The sequence below is a fragment of the Pteropus alecto genome, unplaced genomic scaffold (assembly GCF_000325575.1).
Source record: "Pteropus alecto unplaced genomic scaffold, ASM32557v1 scaffold34, whole genome shotgun sequence".
Taxonomy (NCBI): Eukaryota; Metazoa; Chordata; class Mammalia; order Chiroptera; family Pteropodidae; genus Pteropus; species Pteropus alecto.
The window spans coordinates 2,510,866-2,526,405 of NW_006435763.1; the positions used below are offsets into that span (position 1 = coordinate 2,510,866).

The 15,540-nt window shown below is 42.1% G+C and overlaps 1 protein-coding gene across 3 annotated transcripts in view; it reads right to left on the reverse strand.

Moving 5' to 3' along the window:
• Positions 1–114: 114 nt before the first annotated feature.
• The window catches only part of CPPED1 (calcineurin like phosphoesterase domain containing 1), a 101,484-nt gene continuing 86,058 nt past the window's right edge, over positions 115–15,540 (reverse strand). The window contains exon 3 of one of the 3 annotated variants that reach the window (XM_015588572.2): positions 115–2,250. In XM_015588572.2, coding sequence (XP_015444058.1) covers positions 2,021–2,250 — 230 coding nt within the window. In that variant the 3' untranslated portion in view covers positions 115–2,020. The remainder of the gene's footprint in view (positions 2,251–15,540) is intronic. The other 2 variants (XM_025046117.1, XM_006910894.3) reach the window with 2 other exon arrangements.

Consider the following 15,540-nt stretch of genomic DNA (forward strand, 5'->3'; position numbering starts at 1 on the left):
AAGAGTGTTTTTTCACAGTATGAGGCACTTTTTTTAAACTTTTTTTTTTTTTAAAGGACTCATAAGTGAATGCATTGGTAATTATCTATTATCAGAATAATCCATGTTTACCTACAAAATCATTTCCTCACTTTAAATGCTCTTACCGTTGGGGAATACTGCTGTTTGGTTACTTTAAAATTTCATATGACTCCCTATTCTTAGCATATTCTTGCTGAGTTTTGAATCAGTTCTTTTACTTCCGAGGTTTCTAGGGAAGACTTAGTGAGGTTCATTTCCATTGCTGTTAATTATCTCTGGTTCCTCTCCAAAACTCAAGTGCCACAGTCCAAAGCAATTTGCACACGTACGCGACAAAGATGGCTCCATCAGGCCACAGTGACCGAACTCTTGCCGATCCCCCCCGCCCCCCGGAGCTCCACGTCTGTTTATGATCCTGGTACACGGTGGTGGCAGCTCACCCTCAGTGTTACGATATCCCAGGCAGCAAACATGTGGCTTATTACTTATGATGCCACTTACTGACTTCCTCTTCTTGAACTTATATCCACACCTGTTGTAAAGGAAAATGAATACAAAGCAAGAACGCAGCAAAACACTAAAGAGCATTCTAATTTGAAAAAATTTTAATCTTCCTGTGCCGCATAACAATGAGCTACGGTATGTCACCATCGGTGGTATAATTAACTTCTTGTCTTTTGTTCTTTATGAATTTACATATCCAATTATCTTCCTATTTAATTTCTCGTGGTTTTGCTATGTCGACTACAACTTTTTCACAAGAAAGTCTTAATTTAAATGGACTTTGCAGTTCATCGGTACCCAGTCGGTTGTTACTGGTGTTTTAAGATGACTGAATGCTATTGCGTGGCGCTGTGAGACGTTCTGGCAGGATTGGGAATACCTAGGCTCCTTGTCCACCAGGATGACTGCTGAAAAAGACGACATGGGTGAAATGACACTGTGGTCGGGAGTTGCCAAGAAGACGCAGCAAAGCAGACTGTATGAAAACAATGCTGACTTTAACCATCCACGCTCCACTGCACTGGTGAATTTAATCGGAGTTGGCACCAACTAAAACAACGTGGCTGAAAGAAGTTTTTAAAAACCCCACCGGAATTTCTGCTTTTTTGCTTGTGAGACTCTGCATCGATTCTTGCTTCTTCCGTCCAAGTGGACACAGTAAAGAGTCTCATGGATGGAGGGTCATTCTGACCGCACGAGGGCACCAACCTGCAGTTACGGCAGCATCGAATGGGAATGGCAATGAACTCGGGACGAGCTGCCGAATGACTTTAGGGCTCTGCTTCCAATCCCGTGGATGAGATTTTTACATATGGCTAATTTATGTGCAAAGGTGACGTTTCTAGTCTCCAGGAGGGCCAACTCAAGCTCTGACTTGTATCAACTGCACCATCAGCAATCATAGAAGTCTCAGAATTTAACAGCACATGTTGGCTACTCGGCTCCTTGTTAAAATGAGCCTACATGGCTCTGGCCATGGCACACACTGTTTGTCTTGTTGGGAGAGAAAAGGGATGACCTCTGTTTTGCCAGGTATGGAGCCATGACCACAATTTAAAACGCTCAGATGCAGTTTGTTCGAGGAATTATCAAAGATTGCACGTGAATATCGAGTTGGGATTGAGATCCGCTGGTAAACATTTCGCTAAGTGCTACCTGAAAACAATCTAATTCAAAAGCAGAGAACTCCAGAAAGCTGAGAAACACATCGACAGGAAGAGTCACTCAGACACCCATGCAGAGATATTCCATTATCATTTATTCTTTTATTCCCAGCCTCCAACCCCACCCCTTCTCTTTTTCAAAGGGAAGGCAGTTCTCTTTCAAATATAATTTGGGATCGGACCCAGCTCTCTGACTTACGCGAAAGGACATAAATTCACAGATCTGCCTGGTATACTTTTATATTCAGTAAGTGGTTGTGTGCAGCTGCTGTTTCTGGCAAAATGAAGAGAAAAAACTGGGGAAGGAAAAGTGAATGGACCATAAACAGCAATCATTTTTTCTTCAACAAATTCATCAGGTCGTCTTCTATTCCTCTCTCACTCAGCTCATCTAAACTGTAGTACCGATGAATGATTTTCTCAGCAGTGACCACCACGACTCGGAGCCCATGGGGGTCTTGGCCCAACTGGCATCCGATGGCAGACGACACCACCATTTCAAGGTTCTGGTAGGTGCCCCCGGCATTTCTGTGGTAGTGGCCTGAGAATACAGCTTTGACACCTGTGGGAAATGGAAAAAAAACATTAGGGGGCCAAAGACTTCCATTCAGGTGATCTGGGGCACCAATGATTTCTGTGAACAATAGTATATTATTATAATAAATGTATACTATCACTCAGTATATAATAAACAAGAGGGCAGCGTATATGACATCTAGAATCTTTTCAGGGATAACTCATATATACTATATGTTATCGCATTTGTCATGACTAGTACAGGAAAGTACTAGGAAACAAGAACAGAGAAGAGAAGATGATTGGGGGGGATGAAGAAGCCTGAAGGAAATATTACGAAGACCATATAAGCAGCCCTACGATGGAAGTTATATGTCTACAAAAAATAACGTTTATGGTGTTCTAGTCAAGACAGCACAGCATGTTCAATATTTAATGTACAGCCTCCACTCTAAACTTAAAGCAATGATGGATACAACATAAAAAGAAAAGCCAAAGGACAGAGGCATCCTCAACACCAAATAAATAGCACTATGAACCAGAAGCAAAACAGAAAGATCTGTGGATCAAGAGCAAAGCAGGAAGGCAGAGCAATGAGTGGGGTTACACTGCTGCCCGGAGTTAAGCTTTTAGAAGATAATCGAGACCGAAAGCAATTTCTGAAAGACAAAGAAGTCAAGCCTGGGCCCCTGTTTATGGAAGGAGACGAGAAGACTGCTGATGCCCACTGCCCGCAGTGCTGCGCTGCTGCGTTTAACAAGGACTCCAGGGAAAAAGGGTGGGGGGTGTAATTTGCAATGTTTCCTAATAGCCACGGTTTACTTCAAGTCTCCACGTGACGTCACGGAGCCGGAAGTGGGAAGAGATGCCGCGGGCCTCCGTGACGCGGTGCTTCCGCCGGCAAGCGCAGGGAGCGGCCGTGGGGGCACGGACGATAGTGATTCGTGACCACGTAACTAGAAAGCGGTAAGTTCCGAGTATTTATTACCTTTTCTTTTGAAATGATTTATTTAATGATGAGTTTATGTATAATTTAATTTTTAATAATGGCTGTTTAACAACTAGTTCACAAAATTCCTTAATACTTACTAACTCGCATTCGGAGCTGGTAGGTGCTGTCCCCAGCACACCACGGGGCTGGGGCTTACAGCTGCCTCTGGGTCTGGACGGGAGCAAGACACGGTCTTAAGTCCAGGGCTGGAAACGTTTTCCCAGCATTGCCGTGGGCCAAGGGCGCTGAAGCACTATTACAGGGCCTGGTCCCAGGTGGGGGCCGGAGTAGAGGGAGCCAAAACCAGTAGACAGGGGAAGTTAGTCAAGAGAGAAAGTAAGAAAAAAACGAAAACGAAAAAATACCTCTTACTCAAACTGAGCCTGAAATTAAAAAATTCCACCACGCACGAAAAAAATCTCACGCTGTGTCTACAGACTCTTCAATTAGGAACATGAATTCACTCCAGATGAAATCAATGATAAAATACTGGAAAGTATTTTAAATAAATGTATTCAGGATATCAGAAAATCCTTAATAAAGGAGTGATATCCATTTAAAAAAAAACACGTTATGAAACAAAACAAAACAAAAGGCATGAATTGAATGAGAATAGCTGGTAATAAAAATTTAGAAATGGACATAAAAGATATAACCATTACAATTTAAAACAAAAACAATCTCAATAAGCAGCATGAATTCTAGACTGAACACTATCAAAGAAGAAATTAATAAACTAAAAGGTAGAACTGAGGACCGGAAGACAACACACAGAGACCCAGACCTACAAGCAATATAAAAAAGCAGTTCAGAGAACCCAAGGGTCAGATTAAGAGGCTGCAATGGATGCTTAAGAGGATTTACATCCTCCACTGAGGATGTAATAATAGTAAGATTATGAAATGATAAAATAATAGTATATGATGAAATAATAGTAAGAACAATTCCAAGAAATAATAGCTGGGAATTTTCCAGAAAGAAGAATATATGAATCTTCAGATAAAAAGTATTCGGTAGGATAAACAAAAGTCAGTTTAAACCGACATATACCATAGTAAAATTGTGGTACATCAAAGAGAAAAACCTTAAAAAGACACCATGGTAAAAATATTACAAAGGAATGACAATGTGAGAGCAGGCATCTCAGCAATAACAGAATTAAGGAGCCAAACCTTTAAAATGCTGAAGGCAAGTAACTATGAACCTCAAATTTTATATTTACCTAAACTACCATTCAAGTTTAAGGGCAAAATAAATACATGTTTAGACATATAAAACTAAAAGTTTACCATTTCCAAACCTTCACTAAAAGAATTATTAGGAGAGATGTTTTAGCAGGGAAGGGATAAATTTTTAAAAAAAATAATCAGCAAACATTGATAAAATATTTTGGTAAATTTAATTATCTACTGATTTTCTTCGAAAAACTATTTTTTAATGTTAAAGTGAAACAAACTCAAACAAACATGTCAAGATGGGACGTTCAATGAATAATTAAAGCATATAAAAGTAACTGTCATGTTTGGAAGGAAGATGATAATGAATAACTATATTTTGCTAGAAAAAAAATCTATATAATTATCACAATTCTTAAAAATGAGTAAAAGCATCCAAATTAAAAATAAATTGTACTTCACCAAAATTAAAACTTTTGTGCTTCAAAGAACATTATTAAGATTTACAGCAACAAAAAGCATAAAATACCTAGGAATAAATTTAACCAAAGAGGTGAAAGAGTGGTACTCAGAAAACTAAGACATCGAAGAAAGAAACTGAAGAAGACATAAAGAAACAGAAGGATGTACCTTGCTCGTGAGCTGGAAGCATTGCTGTTGTTAAAATGTCCTTACTACCTAAAGCAGTATACAAGATTCAGTGCAATCTTTATCAAAATACCAATGGCATTCTTAGAATTAGAACAACTAGCCCTAAAACTTGCATGGAACTACAAAAGACCCCAAATAGTCACAAAAATCTTGAGAAAGAACAAAGTGGGAGATATCTCACTCCCTGATATATCACACTACACTATAAAGCTATAATAATCAAATCAGTATGGTACTGGCATAAAAACAGATATACAGATCAATGGAATAGAATAGAGTCAAGAAATTAACCTTCATTTATATGGTCAATTAATCTATTACAAAGGAGGCAAGAATATACAATGGGGTAAAGACAAGCTATCCAATAAGTGGTGTTGGGCAAACTGGACAGATACAGGCAAAAAGAATGAGACTGGACCACTTTTTTACACCATATACAAGAATAAACTCAAAAAGAATGAAAGGTTTAAATGTAAGACTCGAAACCATAGAACTCCTAGAAGAAAACATAGGCAGTAAACTCTTTGACATTTTTCTTAGCAATATTTTTTTGGCTATGTCCCCTCAAGCAAGGGGAAAAAAAGAAAAAATAAATGGGACAACATCAAATCAAAAAGTTTTTGCACAGTGAAGAAAACCATCAATCAAATGAAAAGACAACCAACTAAATGGGAAAAGATATTTGCCAATAATATATTCAATAAGAAGTTAATGTCCAGAATAAATAAGGAACTCATACAAATTAACACCAAAAAGATAATCAATCCAATTAAAAATAGGCATTTGGCCTATGGATGGCCAATAGACATATGAAAAGATGCTCAACATCATTAATTAGAGAAATGCAAATTAAAACTATAAGAAGATATCACCTCATACCTGTCAGAATGGCTATCATCAATAAATCAACAAACAACCAGTGTTGGTGAGGCTGTGGAGAAAAGGGAACCCTCATGCATTGTTAGTGGGATTGAAAATTGGTACAGCCACCATGGAAAATAGTATGGCGGTTCCTCAAAAAATTAAAAATAGAACTACCATATGACTCAGCAATTCCACTACTTGGTATTAATCTGAAGAAAACGAGAACACTAATTTGAAAAGATATATGCACCTACGTTCATTGCAGCATTATTTACAATAGCCAAGACATGGAAGCAACCTAGATGTTCATCAATAGATGAAAGGATAAGGATAAAGATGTGATATATAGATCTATATCTATATCTATATATATCACACACACACACACACACACACACACACACACACACACCACTGGAATATTATTCAGATATAAAAAAGAATTAAATCTTGCCATTTACGACAATATGAATGGACTCAAAGAACATTATGTTAAGTGAAATAAGTCAATAAATACTGTTAAGATTTCAGTTATATGTGCAATCTAAAAAGAACAAAACAAATGAATAAACAAAATAAAAATAAAAACAGACCCATAGATATAGAGAAGGAGCTGATGGTTCCCAAAGGTGCAAGGGATAGGGGATGAGAAACTTTGAAAAGTGAATTTCACTATAAATATAACGAACTTGCTTTCGGAAAATTAAAAAGAATAAAAAAATAACAGTATCAAGAAAGTGAAAAGATAACCCATAGAATGAGAGAAAATATGTACAAATCATATATCTGATAAGGGTCTAATATTCAAGAAAATATTTTTAAAAATCATATAATTCAACAATAAAAATACAGCCAAATTAACAAATGGGCAAAGGATATGAACGAATATTTCTAAAGAAGATATACAAAAGACCAATAAGCACATGAAAAGATGTTTAACATCATCGATCATTAGGGAAATGCCAAATCAAAAACCACAATGAGATCACTTCACACCCATTAGAATAGTTATAATCAAAAAGATGGAAATGAATAGGTGTTCATAGGGATTTGGAGAAATTGGAACCCTTGTACATGCTGGTGGAAATAGAAAATGTTGCAGCCGTTTTGGGAAAATACTTGGGCAGTTCCTCAAAATGTTAAACATATAGTTACCACGAAACCCAGCAATTTCACGCCTATGTATATAGTCAAGAGAAATGAAAATATACATCAATGCAAAAACTGTAAATGGATGTTCTAAACAGCATTATTCACAATAGCCTAAAAAATATAAACAACCTAAATGTCCACTGACTGATGAACGGACAAACAAAATGTTGTACATCCATATAATAGGATGTTATCCATCCATAAAAAGGAACAAAGTACTGATACATGTTACAACATGGATTGACCTCAAAAATATTATGCAGGGTGAAAGAATCAGATACAAAAGGCCACACACTATATGATTCCATTTATATAAAATGTCCAGAATAGGCAAATCCATAGAGAAAGAAGGAAGATTTTGTTTGTCAGGGGCTCGGGGAAGAGGGGATAAGGGAATGGGGAGTGACCGCTAACAGGCACAGGATTTCCTTATGGAATGGTAAAAATCGTCCGGAATGAGCCAGTGGGTATAATGGCACAACTTTGTGAATATGTTAAAAGCACTGAACTTTAAACTTTTAAAAGGGTAAATTTTATGATATGTGAGTTATATAGCCCAATAAAAATACAATTAAAAAAAAGGTATGGGAAGGGGAGGAGGCTAGAATGATCCACGTGGGTCAGATTAGAGTTCGGCTCATCAGTACGAGCTCATGTTTAGCTTACTATGGAAGCAGATGGTTACGTACAGAAATAGTTCTAGATGTGTATATATTCAGGTCGGTATTTGGATACACATTTCTGCCTGAGAAGCAAGGGCACATCTCAGCAATGAGCACACCCAGTGTCGAGGTCTTGGTTTCTAATACTGTTCTCCAACAAGACGAACTATGGATTCTTGGCCAAACGGCCAGCTTTAGGGCTGGGGCAAGAAATGGACAAGACGAGCCTGGAGTATCTGGGAGAGACAGGAAGTAAGCAAGAGTTCCAGAGCTCACAATGATGGGGGCATGTCTAAGGGACACGGCAGCTAACTGAAAGTGCTCCTAATGCCCAAACTTAACCATTTGAAGGGAAAAAAATAAGCCAAAAAGAAACAACTAGTATTAAATTATAACCCAGTATAAAAACATCCATGAATCTAATATAAATGATTAAATAAATACATGTAGGAAAAAGACACAAATCTCCCATACAGAGGAATAATAACTAATTTACATAGATATGCTGCCCTCGGGGAGGTGGGGCATAACTCCCCACCCCCTAGGTGTGGACCCTGCACAGTGACTTCCTGTCAAGAGTAACTTTACAGTAGAGCCACGGAACAAACATCAACACTGATGGTAAGTCATGTTGAAAGGATGTGCCTTTGATATGACTGTGATGAAAATGGCACTTTACCTGTGTGGTCTTCCCAAGACTCATAACCTCAGCACGAGACAAAAATCAGACAAATCCTAATAGAGAGAGAGTCTACAAATGCTGACCAGCACTGCCCAAAACTGTCAAGGTCACTAAAAACAAGGAGAGTCTGAGAAACTGTCACATCAGGAGGAGACTAAGGCAGTGTGATGGCTAGTTATAATGCGGTACATCAAATGGGACCTGGAGCAGGAAAAGGACATGAGCTAAAAAGTAAGGGAATCTGATTATAGACTTTAGCTAGTAAAAATGTATCAATACTGGTTCCTTAACTGTAAAAATTATACCGCAGCCGTGTAAGATATTAACGGTGGGAGAACGTGGGTCTGCGGTATACGGGAATTCTCTATATTACGTTTGTAATTTTTATGTAAATCTAAAATTGTTCCAAAATTTAGAAGTCTATTGTAAAAAATTATATGGGTAATTTTCAAAAGTATTAGAAATGGATTTTATAGCTTTTAATCAGCAACGTGGTGGGGGGAGGGGAATTGCAATAACTACAACAATCAAACAGAAATTTTACGGCGTTCCTCACACTGAACGCTGGCTCTGCTGCAGAGAAATTGTTTCACTCTTAACGGTGCTGATTGCACGTTTAGTCTTATAAGAAACCGGCAGGTCTGCAAAACGACCTGCCAGTTTCTTATAAGACTAAACGTGCAATTACCATATGACCTAGTAACAGCACTCCTGGTCGTTTATTCCACAGAAATGGAAGATTATGCGCACTCAAAAATCTGTACGTAGGTGTTCAGGGCAGCTTTATGTGTAACAGCCAGAAAACGGAGACCATTTTCAGCGGGTGAATGGCTAAAGTGTGGCACATCGACACCACGGAACGCAGCTCAGCAATAAAAAAGGAAGGAACGACTGTCACACGCCACGTGGACGGGTATCGAGGACATCACGCTGACTCAGAAGGTCCCACGCTGTACGCTTCCATCTTATACCACGGTCTTGAAATGACGAGATTACAGATCTGGTTGCGAGGAGTTAAGGACAGGGATAAAGGGACTTGGGAGTGGGTGTGGCAGGAGGGAGCCTTGTAGTGATGGAACTGAACCACATTTAATGACAATTCCAAAAGGTATGAAGGAAATATGGTTAGCAGGATTCTGGGAGACTTTCGACAGAGCTCTCGAGACCACAGTCACCCACACGCCACAGGAACTCAGAGCCACCTGTGGGCAGGTGTGGCTCTCTGCCTGCTGAGGTCCACAGCTACGGATGGAAATGTGTCCCAGGTTTCCCTGCGGGAAGAAACAGCTACTTCCATTTCCTGTTATGAGGATGCAAACAGATACAACTCTTTTCCTTCAGAAATACCTAGCAAAGAGTCCACAGATGCAGGCGGGTTGTGTCTGTGGGCACGAATATATCCAGTAGACGGTTCTCTGCGGCACTGTTTGTAATGTTCATTTATGAAAGACTGGATAAATTATGTGTATTAAAAAAGAAGTAGATTTACATATACTGACATATACTGTCATCCCATTTTTGTAAAATAAAGATAGCGTGTGTATAAGAGGGGTGTGAGCGTGTGTTTGTAACCCCCCTCCCCAAGGGAATGGGGCAAAGTATACACTCAACTCCTTGTACTGGTGATTTCACGGTGAGGGCGGTGGGTGGGATTAGCAAGGCGGGGCATGGCCTGCTACTTTTTTATCACTGTTATGTCTGCAGTAGTCACGAATTGATCAAACACCAAGGTGACATGAAAGGCCTAGAGGTGGTGTGGGAGATAAACCAGGGAAAGGATGACAGAGCATGGAGGTGCCACCATCCCAGGGCCTGGAGACGTGACCTGCTCCTGATCACTCAGACTGGAGGGCTGTGAAATGACTGCTTCCTCTGCTGCCTGGATGGGGTTTCAAAGCCATATCGCCCTCAGAGGCCCGAATGGGACTGTGTGCCATTAGTCCCGCCTCAAGAAGCTCCAAATGACCAGTAGGAAAGCACTTAGCATTATTACTTTGTTGTATGCTAAATTATGTTTATGAAATCTGGCTCTTTATGCCTAATTCATAGTTGCAAATTGTACTATTCTGAAAGGAATGGATGGCAATTTTGAAAGCAACTCGCATTAACCGTAATTAGCTGTAAAAACTCATTTACGTTTGAATTTCACGCCGTATTAACTGGCATTTGCAGACGGGAGCCTGCGAGTGACCGGCAGGACGTTCAGAGCAGACCTCAGTGGACCGTGGTTGGCTGGGCTTCTTTGCAATGCACAGTCCCATCCATCCTCCCGTTCCAGGCCCCTAAGGCTTGCCATTTATCGTTAATGTCCCACGTCGCAGAAAATTGACCGAATGCGAATTCTCACATGAGCAAAGATGCCTAAAGAGGACTAGGAAATAGGAATAAAGACTGGGAGGCTGCCAGTGAGCAGAGCCATCTGTCAGGAACCCTCTCCCCTCTGGGGAATGAGCTCCCTGCCACCCCCATTGCAATGAAGAACATTTTGGAGTCCTGAATGAGAAGCCATGCGAGGACCCTGTGATGAGTTCAGAGGGCTGGTCAGGCAGGAGGCCAGAGCCTGCTGCAAAGTGGGGAGCACACGAAGAGCGCCCCCAGGTTCTGGGCAGAGTCCAGGGCTCTGGGGTGGAGTCCAAGGCTCTGGGGTGGCTCTGGGGTGGCTCTGGGGTGGCTCTGGTTGGCCTGGCGAAAACCGATTCACAGGGATGAGGCCGGGGTGGGGATCACGGGGGTCTCTTCTTGGGTGGGAACCTGCACCAGAAGCCCGGGGAGGATTTGGTGGTGGGAGTTTCTGAGTCCGCTTCCCACCTCCTGGCGCGTGCAGGCTCATGTTCCCATCCTGCTCCATGAAGGGCAATACCGAGGCAGAGGGGGCTGAGGACAGCACGGGATGCCAAGGACTGTTCATCCATCATCTTGCTGAGTCCCCCTGATGGGCCTATGTCCTAGAGACACGAATTGTCCCCATTTTACAGACAAAACTGAGGCCCAGAGAAGTTCAGAAACTAAGGCAAAGTTACAGTTAGAAAACAGGGCTACCAGGATCGGAAAGTGGGTGCTCTCATGTCAGACCCCAAGCCCTCAGCCGGCCCTGCAGACTCAGGCTCTCTCTGGAACCTCGGGCAGGTCACTGCAATGTGTAAGCCTTGATTCCCGCACTTGTCAGAAGAGTAACGACGCCTGCCTCGTGGCTGACAGGCGTCTGGAGGAGAGCTCGGATGCTGGTAACGAGGTGCCCATCGTCTCCCTCGAGATGCCCTCCAGGGCAGGGTCGGCTGCTCACTGCTGGAGGGGGACACAGACTCGACGTGCTGGCTCTGCACCGTGCAGGCTCTTATCCGAGTTACACTCCTGCCCCTGGCACGCTGACAGGCCACGGGGACTTGTAAGAAGTTCTGCCCATCTCAGCTTTCTATTAGCTTTTGATAGGGACGCATTGATTCACAACTCAATGGAGGCAAGGAATGTATTAATCAGTCATGGTTTCCCTGACGGGGGATTGATTTTAGAGGTGTTTTCCAGAGTTGTGCAGATTTCCATTTGAGCTGTTCATCAGTCATCTGGCCAACATGACTCTATGGTTCCTTAATTGAGTACTACGTATAGATTGTTTTTGAATTATGAACTGCTGAACGGAGATGACAAGCATCTTTTTAAATTACCGCCAGAAGAAGAATTCCTAGCAAAGGCGGTCCGCGCATCGACAGGAGACGTCTGCTGTGGCATCGGCCTCATACTTATTTCTCCATGGTATCAAGTCATAAAGACACTATAAAAGCTATTTTTAAGCTGTCTTGACTCAAATTCATTTCAAATCAATCAGAGGATTGGGATGCAATCTCTGTATAATTTGATATTCTAATATTTGAATACTTGCCACGAATGAAACTTGCCTCGAATCAATCAGGAAATCGGGATCCACTCCAGTACAGTTTTGATATTAAAAACTGGCGTCCTCTGGCCCTAGTGAGACTTAGGCCCGGAAAGTATGAACAAGTTCGGTTGGCCAGCTCCTCCTTTCTTCCTGCCTGAGTATACGTTTATGAAAATGGCACGCACCTTTACACTGCCAGCTCTGGCAGTGAAACTCTGTCGTAGATCATGAGTCACATTCCAATTTACTGTCTCAGTGGTAAGGAACAACTTGTGACTCATAAAAAAAGAAAGGAAGGTAATATAAAGACTGGATGTGAATGCTCAGAAAGCAGGTATAAATAATCCTTCCTGCAGGTAAAGAATTTCCTCAGCAGGCAGCCAGGAGGCCATAGCAGGAGGCCCGGGTGGCAGGGGCGCAGCGCTTCCTAAGCAGGCCTGGAGGTGCAGCTGCTGATATGAAATAGGGGTCAAGGCCCACCAGACTCATTCAGCCAGAGGTTCTTCACTACTATGTCACGGTCCTGAATTGCTAATTTAGAGATTCCAGATTCCAGTATAATCACTCTCAAAATGTCACCAGCATATACCTTTCCAAATGCCGAAGTGCCTAAGCCCAGGACTGCCAGGGAATGTGCAGAGAGGAAAAGGCCAGCTCTGTTTCCTCTGGGTGCGGCAGGATGCTGCTTCTTCAGCCAATTTGAGGCGATAAACATTTGTGACAAGCTCCTCTTGGTGCCAGGTGCTACTGGAGCATAGTGGGGCTTCCGCCCACCATTCCTAGCAACCGAAAGATTAAGGCCTGCCCTACAGTTCGGTAGTAAAGAGCTATTTACAATGCACAAGGTGACAAAAAATGGGGTTCAGCAGCGTGTTATTTACTGAACAGCCACAGCTGAGCATGTGCTTATGTATCAACTCAGTTTAGCCTTCTAAGGACCCCCGTGAGGAGGAAGATATTAACTCACCCTTCCCCACTTCCACAGGTGAGAGAACGAGGCACAGAGAAATTAAGTAACTTGCCTGGGGGCACACAGTTAGGATGTGTACCTGAATCACGGTGACTCAGAAGCACATGCTCTGTCTACCCCCTAAAGGTACAAAGTGCCAAGGATCATGGCACTGCAGACGCGGAAAAGCTTCCTGGACAGGGTGGCTTTGACCTAACCACAACCCCAGCTCCTTCCAGCTCTTTGTCAGACCCGGGACTTGAAGGAGGATCAGATTATGGCGATGACAACATAGGAAAGAGGCATGAGAACTACGTAAATCGACTAAATATTAAACCAGGTTGTATTCAGAGCCTGCTACATGCTACTGGGCACGGGAACCTGGCTGATGGACATGGCCAGACCAGGGGAACCCATGAGAAGATTCCTGCAGAGATGACTGACAACTATTTCTCCATGCCTATAACACCGCGTACCCACACCCGGAGAGGAAACAGATGTAAAACCAAATTCCTCCAACACTCGGGGGCTCTCTCATTCTGTCTCTGAGAGGAGACCATGTCTCAGTCTGTGGAGCGTTACTCCTTCTCTAATAAACTTTCCTCTTGTCTCTAACTCTGGCGTGCACTTGAATTCTTTCCTTTTGCATAGTCAAGGGTCCTCTCTCTCTCAATGTAGGACCCGAGTCTCCGCTTAGGGGGTATTCGCCCGTCCTGCAACAGTAGTAATAGTAATAAGCAATATTTATGGAGTACTCACCATCTGCCAGACATTGTTCTCTACACTTTTTGTGTTTTAGGTCACTTAATCCCCACAATCTCCCCCATGAAGAAGGAATGGTTATTATCTCAGTTTGCCCACTTTGGCCTCAAAGTGGCAGGGCTGGGATCTGAACCCAGAGTCGGCACTCCTAACCAAACACCTGCCGTAAAATACAGTGGACGGAGAATACAGGCACGTCAAGGACGGGACATGTGAGCGAAGGGCAGGAGTCAGGCGTGTTTAGGAAGCAGCAGGAACTAAGTAACAGCAGCAGCGGCAGCAGCCCCTGCTGACTGGCCTCCGGCAGGCCTGTCTTTCCTCTCTAGCCTTCTGCGTCCTCGCCAGACATCTAACACGTGGAGAAATTTATGCCTGTTTTCCAAGGTTCCAGGTCAGATCTGGCTCAGTTGGAGGGCAGGGGAGGCAAGGCCAGAGGGCTACACTAGACCGGATTAAATAGAAATGGACCCAAGTACCAAGCTCAGGTTCACGGCTTCCTTTCCTCCTGGCGGTGAGCATAAGCATCCCAATACTCACGGATTCAAACCCTCCCATCCCCACTGCTGTTAACTTGAGTGGGATCTTATGGACATTGCACGACACAGCTTTGAGGATTACTTGTAACTTAACTGACCTGGGCTCTGCAAACATTTTCTGTAAAGGGCCGGATAGTAAATATTCTAGGCCATGCGGTCTCTGTTGCAACTATTCAACTTTACCTTCCTTTGTAGCTGGGAAGCAGCCACAGGAAGTATGTGAACATGTGGCTGTGGCCCAATAAAACTTTATTCACATGAAAGGGAGAAGGGCGACCCCCAGTAACTGAGGAAGAAGGCATACCATCTTAAAAAGCAAATACATTTGGAGATCAAAGTTCGATCATGGTTTCTTGATCCTTCAAAAACTAGAAGCTTCTGTGCTTCTTAAAAATGAAGACAACAACAAAGAAAACAGTAATTTCTAGTTTAGTTTATAAAACTGCCATTCCAATCGGAGGAGAAAAGTGTACTTGCCCAACAGAACAGTGCTTTAATGAACAAAGAAATGGTCAATTTTCCTATAAACAAGAGCATCTGCTCCGATGGTGAGAAGGAGACTTCCGTGTCTCCCTTCAACTGAGGAGTCCACACCCTTCCATCTAACAGTGAGATTCAGGCCTGACATGTTGAAAAGAACCGCTTGCTGTTTTTGCTTGAAGTTAAATAGCTAATGGGTTTATAGGGTAAACACATGTACCAATAAGAGAAACTATAAATTTAACCAGCATATAGTTTATACTCAATCAATATAAACATATGCTGCTGAATTAACTTGCTAGCAATTCTTTACACAGACCACGTGAAGCAGAAAGAGCTCTGTGGCGACCCTGTTCAAGAGAAACAGTATGAACCTCACATGTAATTTTTCTAGTAGCTACATTCAAAGAGTAAAAAGCAACAGATGAGATGAATTTTAGTTATGCATTTAGCCCAATGTATCTAAAATATTATCATTCATTCAACATGTAATCAATATATAAAAGATTACTCATCTTCTGTTTTTATTTTCATACTACGTCTTGAAAGTCCAGTGTG